Here is a 19,666-nt window from a genome sequence, read left to right on the forward strand (position 1 = left end):
GATGGGTAAATAGCATTTTTATTTCTCCTGCATTCCATTATTGCTGTTCTGGTTTTCCCATTTATCTAAGCCCCAAGCCAACTAAACCTGAATAAAAGTTCCAATAACCAAATAATTATTCTTAAATGTAAGCCTTCCCTTCAAAGCATGTAAAAAAATGCACAAAATCAACCAAAAAACAAGGAAAAACCAGGATTTCAATTTTGGTCCTTGCAGATCAGTGTTGTGAATGAGAAATAGTTTAATTTTAATTTTTTTTTTAGGTAAACTGCAGCCTTCCCATTATTTTCAGTAAAATAAGAGATATCAGGAGATTTTTATTAAATATTTGTAGCTGTATCATGGACTTGCAGATGGAAATGGGGTTGGATGAGATTCCCTGGGTAATTCACCCCCTGGACAGCCTGAAATTCTTTCAGCAAAAGGAAAACGTGGAGCACAAACTGTGCCAGCTGAGGCTGTTGGCTGCACTAAACCTCATTAATTCCTGATAATATTAAAGATGAACAAAGGTTACTTGCTGTATTAATTTAAGGTGAATTTTCCTGTATAAAATGCCTTTGGCAATCCCATCCACCTCCAGGTTTCCTGCAATTCTGGTGCATGGAACAGCTTTAGTTCTACCATGGAATTTTTCAGGTTGGAAAATACCTCTAAAATCAACTCCAATAAACACAAGTCTTGCTGTAGCTGAGCTTGTCTCTCTCCCATGTCTGTAGAGATTTTAGCTGCAGATTTATTTTCAATTCTCATAACAGGAAGTGTCTGACAACGTGCACAGGTGATGATGAGAAATTCAGGATGCCTGGGTTTACCTGGAGAGCCAAAGCTGTGGGCATTTGTTCCTGCTTGAAGAACATCAGAAATAAAAAGCCTCATTAGAGCAGCTTCACCTGGAAAAATAAAATTTTCCCACCTTTAGGTCTTAATTTGAAATAAAAGCTGTGGAATTTTGTGGTGGACTTGGCAGTGATGATGGTTGGACTCGATCTTTAAAGGTCTTTTCCAGCTGAAATGGTTCTATAAATACATCCTTCAGGCATCAAAAATCTGATTTAACATTTCCTGCACCTCTAGGCTGTCATTTTTCTGTTGGATTTTTATGCCCCACATTTAAATCCCCTTTGAGAAGAAGTTGTTAAGCCCATTTATGAATGGCAAGGACAGGGGCAGTGGATTTCTTACCCATGGAGGTAATAACACCCACCAAGGTTTACTGGGAAGCTTAAGTATAAGTAGCTATAAAAAAAACCACTTTATCCCAGAGGTCAAATAATTGATTGTTCTTAAAACTAACAAAAAAAACTCACTGAGGATCTTTTCCTTTCCCTCATTTATATCCCAGTATTATATTCTATTTCAAAAGTCCTGCCAGAAATAAAAGGATGTAATAAAGGAATTTTATCCTTGAAGGATCTCCCCTTGCTGCCTCCTCCTTTCCCCCCACTCTCCCTGCAAATTTGAACATAGAAAATATTTTGAAATGCTCTCTTATCTCTGTTTCCCCAGCGTTTTGGAGCTGCTTTAGGCAGGAGAGATGAACAAAGGCAAAGCCATTTACATGGAGGCAAGGCTGGCTTATGAATGAAACATAGTTCATATTGTTTCCATGCTTACCAAAACCTGTTAAAAAGCAGGCATGTAAGAAGAAATAATTGCTCTTTTTTTTTCATAGTTTGCTCTAGTCAGCTTGGAGGATGGAGAATTCCATCAACCAACAAGGGCAAAATCCACCCTAACCCCCAAGGAAAGCCTCATGTGTGACAGAGCCAGAATCCCATCCCATTTACTTTGATTTTATCTCCATGCTTTTTCACTGAGCAGTTTTCTTTTTGTCATTAGCTACCCCTCTGTCCTAGATTTGGGTTCTCTCTGGTTTTGCCTTTCATTTCTGCTTCCTTATCCCCCATCCCAGAGGCTGCCAGGGTTATGGGACAGCTGAAAGGGGCTCATGTCCCTGAATTCCCTCCACACCAGAGTCAGGAGCATCCACCTCACTGCCAGCAGTGCCCAGGTGCCAGCTCTACCCATGCAGGGGGGCTCTGTGCTCACAGGTGGCATTTCAGAGTGACAACCTGAGTTTTTATCAGCCCTCAAGGCTTGGGCTGCTCCTCCTTGTCTTTCTGAAAGGCTCTGACAGCCCTCAGAGATCAGTGCTGGAAAACCACCTTGCCTAGGGGAGGATTTGTGGCTTTTTTAGGAGTGGGAAAATTGAAGCACAGGGAAAGGGAAGCATCCTGTTCAAGGTCACGGAGCGAGCTGGTGGCAGGACCAGAAATAGCACCCAGAAGTTATTAGGGTTTGGTTTGGTTTATTTTTTTTTCCCTGAATTTCCTTTCCTGTCCCTGCTGTTTGCTTGGATACCCAGATAGCTGTGTGTAAACAGAAGGTTTCCAGAGGCAGCAGCCTCGTTATCTGCCTGATTCATTCACTGATGATGCAACCTGGAATCCAGATGTCTCTGATGCCTTCCAGGGCCCTGGTGGCCCCTGTGACATCACCAGCCACGTTGAGCAACTTTAAACTTGTCTCTCCCTGAAATGCCAATGTGCTGAATAAATCCAGTGTAAGGAGACCTTGTAGCAGCTTTTCAGTGCCCAAAAGGTGCCAGTGAAGGAGCTGGAGAGGGACTTTTTATAAAAGCCATGCAGTGACAGGACAAGGGGAATGGCTTTAAGGTGAAGGAGGGCAGATTTTGATTAGAAATTCAAAATGAAAAAGGAATTCCTGGCTGTGAGGGCAGTGAGGTCCTGGCACAGGGTGCCCAGAGCAGCTGGGGCTGCCCCTGGATCCCTGGCAGTGCCCAAGGCCAGTCTTATTTGTAAAGCCACCCTTTGAAACTTTTTTCTAGGATGTGGCAGAGCTGCCAAAGAGCTGCTCCAGGGGAGCTCCTGACCCTGGAACTGCTGAGAATTTGAGACAGGAACTGCCCCTGGATCCCTGGCAGTGCCCATGGCCAGGCTGGAGAGGGCTTGGGGCCCTCTGGGATGGTGGGAGGGGTCTCTGCCCATGGCAGGGGGTGCAATGGGATGAGGTTTAAGGTCCCTTCCAGCCCAAACCAATCTATGATGGAAATACAAGACCTAAATCACTCTCTACAACTCCCTGAAAGGTGGAAGGGTTTCAGGTACACCTGAGAGGTGGCTGTGCTCAGGTGGGGTTGGGCTCTTTCTCCAGGAACTGACAGAACCAGAGGACACAGTCTCAAGCTGCCCCAAGGGAAATATAGGTTGGATATTAGGAAAATGTTATTTACAGAAAGGGTGGTAAAATTCTGGAATGGCCTCCCCAGGGGGGTGGTGGAGTCCCCATCCCTGGATGTGTTTAACAAAGCCTGGATGTGGCACTGGGTGCCAGGGTTCAGTTGAGGTGTTGGGGCTGGGTTGGACTCGATGATCTTGGAGGTCTCTTCCAACCCAGGGATTCTGTGAATTCTGTGAATACCCCACGAGTACCAACCATGCCAGTCCCACCTCTGATTTATGTGACCTGTTCTTAACAAATAAAAATAAGGTGAATGGCAAAGAGAAGACTTTGGGTGCCACATTTCCTCTCCTCCTTGGACGCCGCTGCTTTCTCCACCCTCTGGAGCCTTGGCTCAGGTGCCAGCTGGCTTGGCAGCCGTGCTGCCAGGGCATCAGCAGAGCTCTGCAGCACCTCGTGCTGGTTTCTGGGAGCACAGGAATTCTGTGTGTGCTGTCAGCTTTTCATCAGCACAAATTACCCAGAGCAGATGGCACACACGGATCTGAATCCAATTCTCAGGAAGTGCAGGATGGCTTTAATGAGAGGTGAATTATTCTTTCTCCAGGATGTTGCACTGATAAATAAAATAATAACAAGTCCTGTACATGTGGCTTGGCAGCCCAGGACTTCTCTGTCTGCCTACCTTGTCTGGAAGTGCCATCTGCAGATTTCCTGGGAGCCTTTGTGTCTGGCGTGGCTGTCATCACTGCCCCGTGGGACGAACCTGAAAATCACCCTGGGCGTTTCTTTTGGCAGCAGACAATTCACCTTCCACCCTGCCCACATCTCTCTGCTCTCTTCTGGCCACTGAGGGAAAGCAGGAGACAAAATGGATCAGCAGAGATGAGCTGTCTCCATCTCTTCTAAGTGTTCTTTTCTGATTAGAGCTACACTTCAAAGGAGACCTTTGGTAGACCTAAAATGCTGAGAGCTGACCCTGCCAGAACCATTAAGAGATGATTAAAATGTCTTTATCAACTCACCCACCTCTCTTCTGTAACCTCACCATACTGCTCAGGAAACCCTGGAGAGCTGCAAACCATAGCCCAGGGCACAAGGGACAGAAAATAAACTTTTGGAAAAGTTAGGGGACTAGATCTGGTAAAAGTCCCCCCCTCTCCTGCCCAAACACCTCCACCTGAGCATTCCAAACCCAGCAGTGCTGCCCGAGTGTTTAATTGCAAATAATTAGTGGCTGGAGCAGGCAAGGAGCTGGAATTCCCTGGGAGAATTCTTATTTTCCTGATCCCACGCCGCTGTTGCAACTGGAATCTTCTCACGGGGAGGTTTTGGCTAAAGCCCAGGCAGAGGCAGTGATGGGGAGAGGCAGGTGCTGCCTTTTTATAGCAGAGCTGCAGGGCTGGGGGTGCTGAGGGCAGCTGGAGGGGCCTGGGGGGGACACAGGAATAAATATTCATTTAATTTCCATTGTTTCTGGCTTGTTGGATTCATCTGGTAGCTGTGACTGTGTGGGTTCTGTATCTACTTTTTCTCCCAGATGTGAGAAAAATGATTTGCAAGCTCTGGGGTTTTGGGAAGGTTGGGAGAGTAATTGTAACTTGCTAATGGGAGTATGGAGTAATGGGGAAAAAACCTTAAAAACCTGATTTTTGGAGAATTTTAATATTTGGGGAGGTTTGTGGGTGGCTGAAGGAATAAACAGATAAATTCTGTAACTTCACACCCCCCCTTGCATTTCTTTTGAACACAAATGAGCAGGTCCAGTGTCCTTTAGTTTCTCAGTTTTCCTTTTTCCTCTTAACTTGTAGAAAGGTGACGGAAAAGTTTAAATAGTGGCAGGAGAAGGGAAATAAAAGCCATCATAATGTTGTTTAGAGGCTCAGCAGTGAGACCAAGAAAGCAGAAATGACACTGCCCAAAATCTGGATGTTTTTAACCTTTTGATTTTGAAGTGACAGCAGAAACCCTCCTAAAATAGTTTATTAAGCAGGAAATTTCACAAGAAACCAAGGAAAAAAGGCTCCCCCACCCCAAAAAAAACCTCTCAAAATGCCATTGTGTGCTGTCTCAGCATCCCCTGGTGTGCCCAGGGCTGGGACAGTGCCAGGATGAGAGCTGGGACTCAGGGATTGGAGGATGCTGAGGGCACCATCAGCTCTGCAGGGCTGTGTGGCACTGGAGGGTGATGCTGTGGCTGGCTGGGGACCTTGCTGGGGTTTTGGGGCAAGGGCAGGGATGGGAGGGTGGAGATGCTGCTTTTGGGAGGGTGGAGATGCTGCTTCAGGGGTCCTAAAATGATGGTGAATTGCTGTCCTTGTGCTCTTCATACTTCATTTTTTTTTTCTGGTTATAAAGCCAAGCTGGCCACCCCACTTTCCCAGTGAAATTTAGCTTTGAAAAAAAAAGCTTTTTTGCAGTATTTAAACGTGATAAGGCAGAGGGGGAGAAAGCATTATTTCAAAAATATGCCCCTACTCTTCCCAATCGTGTGTGATGCTCACTGTGACACAATAATTTTCCAACACCACTTTTCAGTTAAATATAGAAGTGCATTTTCTGTTCCTTCCCTCTCCTCTCCGTGTAACAATTGTGCAAGTTGCTTTTTCCTTCACATAATTCTGCATTAAAATTAGCTCCAGGGACTAAAAGGAGCCCTGTGTGTAGGACGGGAGCTGCCTCCCTTCCCAGCGCTTCCCTCTGGATATTCCACTGGGATTTTGCCCTTGGTTTAGAGGGGTTGGGGGTGTGTGGCTGTGCTGTGCTGTCCCCTCTGATGTCCCTGTGCTGTCCCCAGCAGTGAGCATGCAGAGTCCAGAGGGTGGATCAGACTCAGCAGCTTCTGTGGCTCTTCACACGTCGGCCCCAGCCCAGGCCCCGGTGGTGCAGCCAGTGCCAGCCTCGCAGCAGGTAACGTATGCACAGCTGGGGATGCTGTTTCCATGGAGAGGAGCCCTGCTTTCCCTGGCAGATGGATTTTAATCCCAGATTTTGATAGTGGGGAAAGGGTTTTTAATCAGCTCGTGGAGGTAGTGGGGACAACCTGTTGCTAAAGGTGTTGGTGAAGGGCCTGTGGGTTTGATCGCTCCCAATGCCACGTGCAAGCTTTCAAAGTGTTTGGGGTTTAATTTAGGTCCCCAAGGGAGTCACTTCGTGCCAGCTGGGTGTTTGCTTGGGGTGAATTCCCTGTTGTCATGGTTTGGGGTGTCAGTAAGAGCAGGGGAAGATGGAACAGTGCTGTGAGGTGCCTGAGAGGTGAGGGCAGAGCTGCACCCACAGCTCAGGGAGGGGATTCTCCCCCCTGCTCTGCCCTCCTGGCCTCCCCCTGCACTGCTGGGGCCACGTTTGGGTCCTCAGCACAAGAAGGGCATGGACAGGTTTGGGCAGGTCCAGAGGAGCCACAGAGATGCTGCAAGGGCTGGAGCCCCTCTGGAGCCAGGCTGGGAGAGCTGGGGGTGCTCCCCTGGAGAGGAGAAGCTCCAGGGAGAGCTCAGAGCCCCTGGCAGGGCCTGAAGGGGCTCCAGGAGAGCTGGAGAGGGACTGGGGACAAGGCCTGGAGGGACAGGACCCAGGGAATGGCTCCCACTGCCAGAGGACATGGATGGATGGGATATTGGGCAGGAATTGTTCCCTGGCAGGGTGGGCAGGCCCTGGCCCAGGGTGCCCAGAGCAGCTGTGGCTGCCCCTGGATCCCTGGCAGTGCCCAAGGCCAGGCTGGATGGGCTTGGAGCAGCCTGGGACAGGGGAAGGTGTCCCTGCCATGGCTGGGATGGCACTGAATGAGTTTTAATGTCCCTCCAACCCAAACCATTCCATGGTCTCTTTCTTGGGTAGGCAGATCCCAACATTTTAATTTGCAGAGGGGGGATTTGTGATTAATGCCCACGAATATGCTGCCTTTGGGAGGCCCAGCAGGAGACAAGTGATGGCTTCAAGTGATGACCAGGAACCACCCAATGCAAAAATGGGAAGGGTTAAGTGAAACTGGTTCCTTTTTGTTCCTTTTTATGCCTTTTGGGGAACTTGCAAAAGAAATTTCTGTCGCAGGAAGCTGGAGGGATAAAAGGATGGGTGGGTGTAACTCAGCTTCATCCTTCTCCAGCTCCCAAGTGAGCAGCAGCACAGCCATTGGATGCTGATGAAAAGGAACAAATAAAGATTGGCAATTGGAAGGAATATTTGACTCTGCAGGAGCCATGGACATTCCCGTGGGGTGATCCAGAGTGCTGCTGTCACCTCCCAGCCCTCCCATCCATGGAGAGCCTTCCCTGCTGGTGTGGCAGGGATGGGGACAGCAGTGCCAGGTGACCTTGGGATCACAGTGTGGATTTGGCTGTGAACAAAGGTTAGAAAACCTCTGGATTATGAAATCACCCACCCAGCCTTTGCCTGTGCTGGAGCACCGAGTGGAACTCCATGGATTAAGGAAAATCCAGGGGATAGTGGAAGACTGCTGAAGAGGAGGAGCATCCAGAGCCTTCCTTCCCAGCAGCAGGACAAAGAAAGCACTGGAATGAACTGCTACCAGCAGGAATGGTGTGAGGCTGCAGCCCTCGGGCTTGTTGAGCACTTGTGGTTTGAGCAGGACAGCCTCACCTTCCAGGTTGGGGATGATTCCTTATCTTGGCTGGAAGATAAGAGCACCAGACAGGCAGTGAGGAGCTGAGCTGGGCCAGAGGTGTGGCATTTGGCAAAAGCAATGCCAGAAAATGGGAAAACAGTAGGAGAAAGGAAAGAGTCTTTGATGTAGGTGGCACTGCCAAGGTCGGATTTCAAAAAGGGCTTGTGATGTCCCCATCCTGCACTGGTGGCAGCCCCTTCTGGAGGGAAAATGGGGCAGGTGATGGCTGAAATAAGTGTGGGTGTCCTCAGTGCAGGGTCTCCAGGGAATGCAGCCTGGGGGCTGCAGATGGGGCAGCTGCCTGGAGATCTGGGCAATTGGCACAAACCTATAATTCTGCTAGAACTGGATTTCTGGTTGTTACATAGATATGTTGGGAGGGCTAAAAACCATAAATATCCACGTGTAAGGTAGCCAGTAATTATCAAGGTTGCTTCTGGGATTGTTTTCTGGCTCTTTGTTCTGTTGGCTCAATATGCTGGGTGTTTTTAAGAGCTGTGTCTCCTTGGAGAAGGTTTAAGAGGCCATGGAGATGCTTGGCTCTGCTCCCACTGAATCCTTTCTCTCCATCCACCACATCCCCACGTTTGTTTTGCTGGATCTGAAGGTGCTGAGCACTCTGAGATGTGCTGACAACCTCAGACTGAAAGTGGAGTGTAAGGCAGGGATGATGGAAGTGACAGAGCCACCACCACGAAGTGTCCCTGTGCCCTTGGTGGCCCTGCAGGGAGAAGCAGAACCACCTGAGCTCTGGTGCTGGCAGAAGCTGGGTGGGATTCCTTGTTGACTGTGGTTGGGTTTAGCAGCTCTAAGAGAAGGAACTTTGCAGCCAAATGTGGATGTGTGAGGAGTGATTCATGTTCAGCTGTGGCTGAGCTTATCAATGAACTGCTACTTCCTTTCATGGAGGTTTAAAGATGATTCCTGTCAGAAATTTGCCCAAATTCAGGGGGCTGAGGTCAGGCTGGTGCACCCCGTGGGAGGGTGGGACCACAAGGACACTAATTACAGCTGCTGCTGCTGTCAGAGGCAAATTGGCCATGACATTTTGGAAGAGAACACCTGGCTCACCTGTGTTATGCACTGAAATTGTCTTTTCCTGTATCTTCTTGCAGAGGGTTTTGGTCCAAGCCACAGGCTCCGCTCCCAAAGGGGCGCAGATGCAGCAAATCTCTGTTCCCAGAGTGCAGCAGGTTCCACAGCAGGTAATGAGCACTGGGGACAGACACCCCTGCACCAACAGGGCCCCAGGCCACTTCTGAAACCCTGCCAGATCTAGAAAAATCTTAATGAAAGACTTGTGGGGAGTCACAGAGCTGGGATCACTTTCTCCAGCTCTCTCCTCCTTTCTTAGACTGATGACAAAAGAAACTCTCAAGATATTTGAAGTTTAGGAAGAAGCTTTGCTGTAGCAGTTGGCTTTCATGTATTTGAAGATTTGATGGATGCTTTCAACTTAAATTTAAAAGCATTTATTAAATCAAAGTTAAATTAAAGGCAATCTCTTTTGGTAAAAATGTTTTCTAGAGCCAAAATGTTTGGTTTTTTTTTTTTTTAATGAAACAAATTTACTGCCTGCACGTGGCTCCATAGAAAGGTTTGGTGCCAGAGAGCCGTGCAAGTGTTTTTATTTATTTGAACTTTGCCTTTTCCAGGGCTTGTTTCCTAAGAAACCAGGGATATGTGTTGCTGCTCCATGTGGACAGCGAGCCTGACCCTCTTAATTTTTTTCCTTTAGTGATTTTTTATTTGTTTGCTCCATTTCACAGGGAAAAAAAATTGATAGAGGGCAACTCCTTCCCTCCCAGAGCAACAAAAAAGGGGGCTGGGGTGCAGTTGGACACTGTCAGGCTCCCCTCTGAAGGAAAGGCTGCAGCATGAGCTCACCCCTATTAGTCAGCCCCAAAACACGTGTCCAGAGGAAACCCAGCTCCATTGTTTCCACTTCTCATGGAGCAACCACTTATTTATCTATTTTAACTTGACCTTTGAAAATAAAAACCTCCTTTGTCTTTCCTAAGCATGGAGGGCAGGGGAGGGAGGGCAGGGAGGGTGTTTTATTTTTTTTTTTTTTTTTTTTTTTTTTAAAGAAAGCCTGTGTGTCAAGGCAAGGTTGGAGTTGTGCAGTTTAAGCAGCAGTTCCTGAGCAATCCCTGACTTCTTGCTGCCTGTTGCAGGTGCAGTCTGTGCAGCACGTTTATCCAGCCCAGGTGCAGTATGTGGAAGGAGGAGAAGCTGTTTATACCAATGGAACCATGTAAGAACCTCTCTGAGCTGTTCCCATCCCTCCTCCCAGCCCTTCCCTCCCCCAGGCTCCTTCCACCCCAGCCCCACCAAGGAAGGAGGAAGAGGAGGAGCTGTTTCAGGTGTTGTGTTGGGTGTGGGGGTGGTTTCCAGCCCTGGGGGTGTTGTCCTCATGGGGGGACAGTTCTCCAGGGAGTCCTGCTCTGGTGCTCCCCTTTGTGTGGTGACATGGGCAGCTTTAGGAGAGGAACTTCTAGAGGAAAAAGGGGGTGTTGGAAGATTTTATAGAGTCAAGGAATCCCAGAATGGCTTGGGTTGGAAAAGACCTTAAAGCCCATCCCCTTCCAACTCCCCAACACCTTCCACCATCCCAGGCTGCTCCAAGCCTCGTCCAGCCTGGCCTTGGGCACTTCCAGGGATGGGGCAGCCACAGCTGTGCCAGGGCCTCTCCATTCTTAGAATTTCCTCTTCCTCCTGCCTGCTGTGCCCCATTTTGTGCCTCCTTTTGGCCTTCCTCACCCCAGTTCCTCACAAGGAGCTGCCCTCACTGTGGGCTTGTGCTGCGGGGCCGATTGATCCCATTCCAACAGAGCAAACCCCACTGTGAGAAACCACTGCTCACTTTTAACATTTCAAAGCTTTATTAAACCTTAACAAAAATTGCAACAAAGAAAAATTTTAATAAGGAATTTAATATTTTTTTTTAAATATTTTAAAATAATCTTTTAAAATAACTTTTTGAATAAGGAAAAGGTTTTCAGCTCTGGGAGTCCCCGTGACTGCCAGCCACGTGGCTCATCTACAAAATATCTATCTCTTAATTGTGAGAGCTAACTATTACATTACTTACCTTTATCAACCCCCCCCTTTTCCTTTTCTATAAGTCATTTGGCTCGAACAATTAACTCTTATTTTTGATTTGGATAATTTACCCTTAATTTTCAAAAAAAGAAATGAAAATCATTTTTACCAGCATCTGTTGATGTGGGCAAGGACTGTGGGAACAGGAGAAATTCTATTTGGAAATGGACGAAATGGGGTTACAGAGGCCAGTTGAGTGTTGCTCTTTAGTCTCTGTTGGATTAAGAGACAGCTGAGGAATGATGGAGGTGTGGTATGGCTTTCCTGTTCCCACCTTACCATACTACGGGGTTGCCACCCACAGCAGGGCTATAATTTCAGAGTGGAAACAGAAAAAAATTTATTTGGAAATGGACAAAATGGGGTTACAAAGCCAGTTTGATCTTGCTCTTTGGTCTCTGTTGGATTAAGGAACAATTGAGGAATGATGGAGGTGTGGTATGGCTTTCCTGTTCCCACTTTCCTATGCCTATGGGGTTGCCACCCACAGCAGGGCTATAATCTCACAGTGAGAACAGAAAAAATGTACTTGGAAATGGACAAAATGGGGTTACAAAGCCAGTTTGATCTTGCTCTTTGGTCTCTGTTGGATTAAGGAACAGCTGAGGAATGATGGGGGTGTGGTATGGCTTTCCTCTTCCCACCTTACCATACCTACAGGGCTGCCACCTGCAGCAGGGCTATAATCTCACAGTGGGAACAGGAAAAATTCTATTTGGAAATGGACGAAATGGGGTTACAGAGGCCAACTGAGTGTTGCTCTTTAGTCTCTGTTGGATTAAGGGACACCTGAGGAATGATGGGGGTGTGGTATGGCTTTCCTCTTCGCACCTTACCGTGCCTACGGGGCTGCGAACGAGAAGAATTATCTTCTCTGTGGCGAACACAAGGGCTAACCTATAACACCGGGGGTTTTCTGACGCTTGCCCAGCTTTCTGAAGCTGTCCAAGACAGGATTCCCTCTGCCAGCTCCTCTCTTTTGTCCCCTGCACAGACGAGCTGCCTACTCGTACAGCAGCGAGGCGCAGATTTACGCCCCCGCCGGCGCCGCGCCCTATTTCGAAGCGCAGGGAGGAGGTGGAGCTCAGGTGACTACAGCGACATCCTCTCCTACAGCCATTCCCTCTCACAACATGGTGGGCATCACCATGGACATTGGGGGAAGTCAGATCCTCTCCGGCTCGGGAGCCTATCTCATTCATGGGGGGCTGGAGAACTCTAGACATTCTCTGTCACACACCTCACGCTCCTCTCCAGCAACGGTATGTAGCCCTGCAGGCACCACGGCTCGGGGGCCAGGAATGATTCCAAAGGGAACTGAAAAGCCTTCAGAAACTTAATCTGACCTGTCATTATCACTGTTTATGTCTGTAACCTGCCTTGGTGCAAGGGAGAGAATAGACACTGGTGTGCTACACTTATTTTTCAGTTTGGATTGTCCCTCTCGCTCAGCAGATCACTGAAATTATGCAGCATCAGAGAAGAGAAAGCATTAATCATTCAAATATAGTAAAGCATTAGATTTGGTTTGGTTCTTTTTCCTTACCAAGCAAAATATTTTTGGCTTTTAAAGATTTGTCTCTGTTTGCATTTTCTAATGTAAATTTGTCTCGATTTATGTTTTCTGATAAGTCAAACTTCTCACACATGCTTACCCAAAATATTGAAATGTATCTTCAATTATGAAGAGACCTGAGAAATTCTTCCTTAACCCATTGGGTAATTAGCACATAAGTTACATCAAGCTGATCATGCTGAGTGCACAGTGACCAAAAATCTTTGTGTATATATCTCCTACACCATTGTGTATTCTGTCCTTGCCATATGTTTAGAAAATGTCTTTTAGGGGTAATACTGATCAAACAAATGGTTTAAAGTTCTGATTTCTTTCAATCGTGTCCCTCCAGCTGCCAGCTGAGGTGGCAGGTGCTGGGAGCACAGCTGTGTGGGACTGAGGGCTTGCAGCTCTTCACCCAAAACAGCCTTTTTGCAGTAAAAGAAGCACCAGGGCTTTGATTTGGGAATCTCCCAGCCCTTAGCAGCTGCCAGGAGTGCTTGGAGCTCATTTCCTGGGACACTGCTCACCTCCCTCCGCAGACTTCTGTGTGTTTATGCATTCATATATAAATATAAATACTAATGTAGGTGTAATTCAGGGGATGCAGCCAGAATTTAAAATGTGAGCAGCATCACTAGGGAGAAAAACAGGAGCTGTTGCTACTGAGAACTCATGTAAATCTGGCCTGTTAAGTTGTACTTTCTTTTCCTTCTGAGTTTTAGAATATAGACTTTGTGTTTTTTGAATCTTTGTGCCTTGAAAGGTTGCTTTGATCCTGTAGTAGCTGTGCTCTGCCTTGGGTAGGCATAGGGGAAAAGTCCTTGGTTTGGGTGGAAGAGAAAATGGCAGATGCTGAGGTTCTTTTCTTGGGTGAGAATTGTTTGTGTTTATTTTAACTGTTCATAGTGAAAAATTAGCACTGGACCATTTGGATTTTGCTCAAAGTTATTATTTGGAAGCATCACCTGTGTGGGACTGCATCTTACAAAACTGCACAACTTTACTCTTGGATTTTTAGGGGATTTTGTTGTTGTTGTTGTTTGGGGTTTTTGTAATTTCCATGGTGATGAGCACAATATAAAAACCCAAGTGGAAGATATGTCAGTAGAAATATCCCATGAATGGATTTAGTGGGTGGTTATTACATGAGATAAGGCTGTTCAGCAAAAAAAAAAAAAAAAAAAAAATTTAGAAAGCAACCTTTATAAAATACATCTGAGATAAATTCACTCTGTTGCATGCAGGAATGAGCTTTCTGAAGGTATTTTAACACAAAGTATCTGAGGAAAGGCTGGAAAAGGTGGGAAAGAGCCTGGCAGGCAGTCCAGGGCTGTGCCTGTGTGTGGCTGTCAGTCCTTCCAGCACAGACCAGGGTCAGAGGGGGGAGGAGCAGAGCCTTGAGTGCTTGGAATTAATCCTGGAGTCGTTTGGTTTGGGGCCTTAGAGCTCATCCAGTGCCACCCCTGCCATGGCAGGGACATTTCCCACTGTGCCAGGCTGCTCCCAGCCCTGCCCAGCCTGGCCTTGGGCACTGCCAGGGATCCAGGGGCAGCCACAGCTGCTCTGGGCACCCACCAGAAAGGATGGGTGGCTTAAGGACAGCAGGGACTGAATCAAATCCATGGGCAGGAACATTATTTTCTGTTTTAATGTCCAGCCTAAACAGAGCCTGGGAAAGGCTGGTGTTAAAGAGGCCAGAGGGGCTCTGGCAAAACGTGGTGGGGCAGGATTGGGAGCTCTGTAGGAGGAAAGGAAAGCAGAGCAGTGCAGATGGAGCCAGGGAAGCCAAAGGGTCTGCAGTGGCCTTGGGGATGGACATCAGAGTGGTCAGTGGTGGGGAAGGAGAGGGATTGGAGGTGTTGAGGGCAAGGAGGGCACCTCCAGAGGAGAATGGAAACAAGGGAGTACTTCAGGACTAGCAGTGCTCCAAGAGCTGCTTTAGGAGGCTGAAAGATGTTTGGTAAAGTTTGTGTGTGCACTAAAGAAAAAACTTCAGATACTTCAAGAAACACCTCAGGAAACCTTCCCTCTCTGCTAGAACAGATGGGCTGAAACAGCACAGGGAACATTCAATATCTGTGCCAACACAGCACTATTAATCTCCACCTAAATTATCTGGACCAAGAGAGGAAATCCTTGAGACCTCCCATAAGTGGGTCCTCAGAGCTCTTCACCTTCCTGCAGAGCTGCTTAAGAGCTTTTGGTCTTTCCCCTGTAAAGAGTTTTTATTGCAGATGCAAGGTGTCCTTTTGGATGGGACACCTGCCAACAGCAAAAGGCCAGGCAGGGTTTCTGTGCTTGCCTCAGAGCTGCTGCTCAAACAGCCCCTGAGCAGAGGAAGGAAATTGGGTCTCCCTCCACCTCTGACTCATTTCCTGAAGGCTGTGTCAGCACTCAGCCTGGCTCCTCGTGGTCCATCACGGTGTGAGGCAGTGAAACCCCACGAATCTGAGCCTGAATTGGGTGAGGACACCTCGAGAAGTGGTTCCACTTCGGGGTGGGAACCAAGGCACTGTGCTGGAGGTGCTGCCACCTCCACATGTGGTTGCTGGATGTCACTTCAGAAGCTGGGTCTGATGAGTTCTGCTCTGCCACCCTGCTGTGACAGAGCCTGGGTTTGTGAAGGGCTGGGCTTATCCCAGCCCTAATCTCCACTGTGGGGTGAGTCAGTGCAGGCTGTGAATGTGGGCAGCAGGCCATGGCAGATCATCTGCAGATGCTTTGTGGGTGTGCCCACAAGGGGTTAAATGAGGACAGAGGGCAGAGCTCTGGCTGCAGGGTCTGTGTGCTGCTGCCTTCTCCTGCCAGGGCTCTGATAACGGGTTTGAGACACCTCAAACGGGGTTTGGGAACATCTGCTGGACACAAACAGGTTCTGCTCCTGCCAGGCTCTAATGTGGGGTTTGGGGAGTTTTGAGGGATTTTTTTTTTCCTTGCAAAAAGTTTGTAGAGGAGCTCTGGAGCTCTGGGACCAGCAGCCGTCTGCTAAAGGAGCTTCCCAGATTCTGCCCCAGAGGCAGAATGGAGATGACAAGAAGGGTTCAGGAGAGGGTTGAGGCACAAGGCAGCAGCCCCAGCTGGGCTGAAGTGCAGCAGGAGGGGCTGAGGGGGCTCCTCAGGAGCCAAAGGCCTCACCTTGGCTCCTCTGAGATCAATAGAAACCAGCACAGGTAGCATCAAATGTTCCTTCCTGGCTTCTGGGGGAGAACTCACCCAGCTGAAACCTGGCTCCTGCCTCCTTCCCTCTGCAGCTCTCAGCAGCAGAGAGCCCTCATCCATTCCAGTTCGTGCACTCTCCTTGCACCCCAGCTTTATTTAATTTTTTAGGGTTTTTAACAAAATATGAAGAGGTGACCAAGTCATTATTGCCAGCTCTCCTTGGAAAGCCTGGGTGCAACTCTGCAGCCAGTCTCTGACCATTCCAATTCATGCTCTTTCCTTGCACCCCAGCTTTATTTAATTCTTTAGGTTTATTATTTAATTTTTTAGGTTTTTTGACAAAATATGAAGAGGTGACAGTAACCAAGTCATTACTGCCAGCTCTCCTTGGAAAGCCTGGGTCCAGCTCTGCAGCCAGTCTCTGCAGTGGCTCTGCCTGGTGATGGTTTGCTCTCAGCAGGAAGGGAAAAAGAGGAGGAAAATGGCTTTTTTTTTTTTTTTTTAATAAATAGGCAGTGCTGTTAGTGAAAGATGAACCCCCCCTGGCCTTGCTTTGTCACCCCTGTGGGGATTCCTGCTGTGTGTCCATTTGCATGTCCCAGTAACGCCTCTGCAGCTCCATCCACATCTGTTTGCCTCTTTTTCACAAGCTTGTTGATAAAAAGCATTAATCATTCAAATATTAATAAAGAAACAATAATCCTGGCTGTTGCTAACTATCTGATTTCCTTTCTTTTTCCTTTTTTTTTTCTCTCTCCTGTGCACGTTTTTTTCTTTAGCTTGAAATGGCGATTGAAAACCTACAAAAAAATGAAGGGATTACATCACACAAAAGCAGTTTGCTCAACAGCCATGTAAGTTACAATCAGAATTTACAACCTTTTCCCCTGCTTTGGTAGGAGAATTATTTCTTTGGTGTATCCAACAGCATGAGGCACTCAAAAGCAGCCTGTGATTGAGCTGTGCTGCCCAAAAGAGCCCATTCCCAAGGAAAAATAATCTGCAAAAAGTGCCATGTGATAATCTTTGCTGCTGAGATGCTCAGGAGTCTGTTATTTATTTATTTATTTATTTATAAAAATATAAATATGTGTTTATTTATTTTGTCTGCCTTGCAATGGAAGTTGCTGGCAAGCAGATAAACACATTTGAGGAAGTTCTTTTCCTTTCACTGGAACTGAAACACGGCTGGAAAATTATCTGTAAATCCAGAGCCATGACTCAGTGTGAATTGTGACGGATTCCCCTGAGCCAGCACACACCAAAAGCCTGTGAATGCCTTTTTTTCCCTCTCTCTGTGCCTCAGGAAGCCCATTCCTGTCACAATGCTGTGTAAATCCATGTGCTGGGCCTCTCTCTCACTGTGCCAACGATTTCCCTGCTTTGTGTGATATTCCCACTGTTCTGCTGGGCCTTTGCATCCTGGTTTGTGGCTCCCGTGCTGGAACACTGAGGGATGAGCACATGCTTGGGTGAGATTTGGGTTGATCCAGGTCATGTTGGAGTCCCTGGGCCTGCCTTGGTTTCCCTGTGCTTGGATGGAGCTCAAGCACGTCCTGCACCCATAAATCCCATGCACAAAGTGGTGTTTCTCTACTCTAACAGGTTTTCTCTGGCTTTAGGGGCTGGTTTGTTGTCATTCTTAGGGCAAAAAAAATAAAAATCTTTGGCTTCTTCATCATAGATAAATATCCTGAGACAACAGAAGGAACTTTAGACCAGTCTGATTCTTGATTCTGATTTCAAACTCCAGGCCAGGGCTCCTGGGGGAGCTCAATCTTTATTTCAGCTGGTGGAGAGTGAAGGTTTCTGGTTGTAGCTGGGGAAACACAAAGCTGCAGGATCAGGCAGTTCCTGCTCTGAGCATCCCTCCCACCCCAGGCTGGGCCAGGCTCACACTCCTGAAGTGCTGCACAAGGATTGTGTTGCTCTGCAGGATTTCTCTTGTTCATCGAGGACAAAGTTTGAAAAAAAAATTCAGGAAAAGGGCAGAGGAAAGAAAGCAAAAAGTAGAAAAGAGATTTCACTGACCACAAGCTGTGCAGGATGGAGTGGGGGCCTCAGCCAGCCCCTGATCACACCTTCCCCAGCCTGGTCCTGCAGGGTAGAAGTGCAGAACTCGATGTCCCTGCTTTAGGGCCTTGATGTCCCTGGTTCTAGGTCGTGGTTCCTCGTCTGGCCTAAGGTTTACAAACTCTGGAACAAAACAAACTCCCTCCTGAGCATGAGTGACACAGCCACCCTCAGCTGCTCCCTCTGAAGGTGCAGGTCCTGGGCTGAGGAACCCTACAGGGTCCTTGCTGTCCCCAGTGTCCCTGCTCAGGGAGGTGTCTGGGACATAAAAAAAGGGATGAGCAGTGCCTGAAGGGGACACAGCACACTGGGAAACCAGACCAGGCAGTTCCAGAGCTGGAGCAGCTGCAGTGCCATTGCCCAGGGAGGCTCTGCAGCCTCTGCACGGGGAGGTTCTTTTGGGATCCTGAGTGAGGCACTGGGCTGGAGTGAGGGACCTGAGCCCATGGAAGTGCACCTTTTGTGAGCAGGAAGCTGGACCAGGATGGTTTGGGTTGGAAAAGACCTTAAAGCTCATTCTCATTTAATTCCAACCTCCTGCCATGGGCAGAGACACCTTCCACCAGAGCAGGGTGCTCAGAGCTCTGTCCAAGCCAGCCTTGGATACTCCAGGGATGCTCAGAGTTCTCTCCTACCCACTTTGGATGCTCAGAGCTCTGTCCAAGCCAGCCTTGGATGCTCCAGGGATGCTCACAGCTCTGTCCGACCCACCTTGGATGCTCAGAGCTCTGTCCAACCCAGCCTTGGATGCTCCAGGGATGCTCAGAGCTCTGTCCAAGCCAGACTTGGATACTCCAGGGATGCTCAGAGTTCTGTCCTACCCACCTTGGATACTCCAGGGATGCTCAGAGCTCTGTCCTACCCACCTTGGATGCTCAGAGCTCTGTCCAACCCAGCCTTGGATGCTCCAGGGATGCTCAGATCTCTGTCCAGCCCAGCCTTGGATGCTCCAGGGATGCTCAGAGCTCTGTCCTACCCAGCCTTGGATGCTCCAGGGATGCTCAGATCTCTGTCCAGCCCAGCCTTGGATGCTCCAGGGATGCTCAGATCTCTGTCCAACCCAGCCTTGGATGCTCCAGGGATGCTCAGAGCTCTGTCCTACCCACCTTGGATGCTCCAGGGATGGAGCAGCCACCACCTGGAGACTGCAGGTGGCCCGAGCTGCCTCCCAGTGCAGGTGTGGGACATCCCAGTGACCACCAGTGCTGAACCCAGCTCATGCTGGGTACAGAAGGGAGAATTCTGCTCTCCAGGATGTTCCAGATCTCACCTCTTCATGGCAAAGAGCAAAACCACAACAGCAGGGAGAGCTTTACCCATCCCAAAGTCCCCATGGCTGGCACACAGGCTTGGCAGGCTTGTGCTGGAGGAGCAGGTGACTGCAATTTGTCAAGGCTGAAAGCAAATTCCAGCTTGACAGAAGCAAGAGGAAATGGGGAGATGATGCTAATTGCACTTAGTTGTGGCTTAATTGCTCTGAGTCTTAAGGTTGCAGAGTTCTTCATTGTCTTTTGTCCCTTGTTTTAAATTTGGCTTTTTGGAAATGTGCAAATTCTTGGGATGATGAGGCTTATTTTGTTACCATCAGCAGGTGGTTCATGCCAGGAATCTTCAGGGTTTAAAAAAAAATTTTAAAAATGAGAGGACAATTAAAGGTATCTCATTCCAGAGGGATTTTTTCACATAATTTAACTAAAATCAATATGAAATGGAGCTTGATAACTGAATTTGGCTTCCAGACCTCCCTGAGAGGTTATTTAAGTGCACTTGAGATGTGCAGAGGGGAAGGTGAAGCTCCTGCTGAGCCCCAGTGACACGGATGGTTCTGATGAAACCATGTCACTGTGTGACTGCAGCTGGCAGTGGCATTATTGCTGGGATTATTTCTTTGGGATTGGGATCATTTCTTTGCCAGTTATGAGCTTGCAGATGATGCAAAGAAATCA

General features: G+C 48.1%; 1 protein-coding gene across 5 annotated transcripts in view; it reads left to right on the forward strand.

Annotated features, from left to right (window-relative positions):
* The window catches only part of RFX2 (regulatory factor X2), a 71,199-nt gene that overhangs the window by 34,155 nt on the left and 17,378 nt on the right, over positions 1-19,666 (forward strand). Inside the window, exons 2-6 of one of the 5 annotated variants that reach the window (XM_053965888.1) lie at positions 6,002-6,114; positions 8,941-9,030; positions 10,003-10,082; positions 11,925-12,192; positions 16,427-16,501. In XM_053965888.1, the coding sequence (XP_053821863.1) occupies positions 6,010-6,114; positions 8,941-9,030; positions 10,003-10,082; positions 11,925-12,192; positions 16,427-16,501 (618 nt within the window). In that variant the 5' untranslated portion in view covers positions 6,002-6,009. Of the gene's footprint in view, positions 1-6,001; positions 6,115-7,660; positions 7,808-8,940; positions 9,031-10,002; positions 10,083-11,924; positions 12,193-16,426; positions 16,502-19,666 lie in introns of those variants that run through there. The other 4 variants (XM_053965887.1, XM_053965885.1, XM_053965889.1 and 1 more) reach the window with 4 other exon arrangements.

The sequence above is a fragment of the Vidua chalybeata genome, chromosome 27, assembly GCF_026979565.1.
Source record: "Vidua chalybeata isolate OUT-0048 chromosome 27, bVidCha1 merged haplotype, whole genome shotgun sequence".
NCBI lineage: Eukaryota > Metazoa > Chordata > Aves > Passeriformes > Viduidae > Vidua > Vidua chalybeata.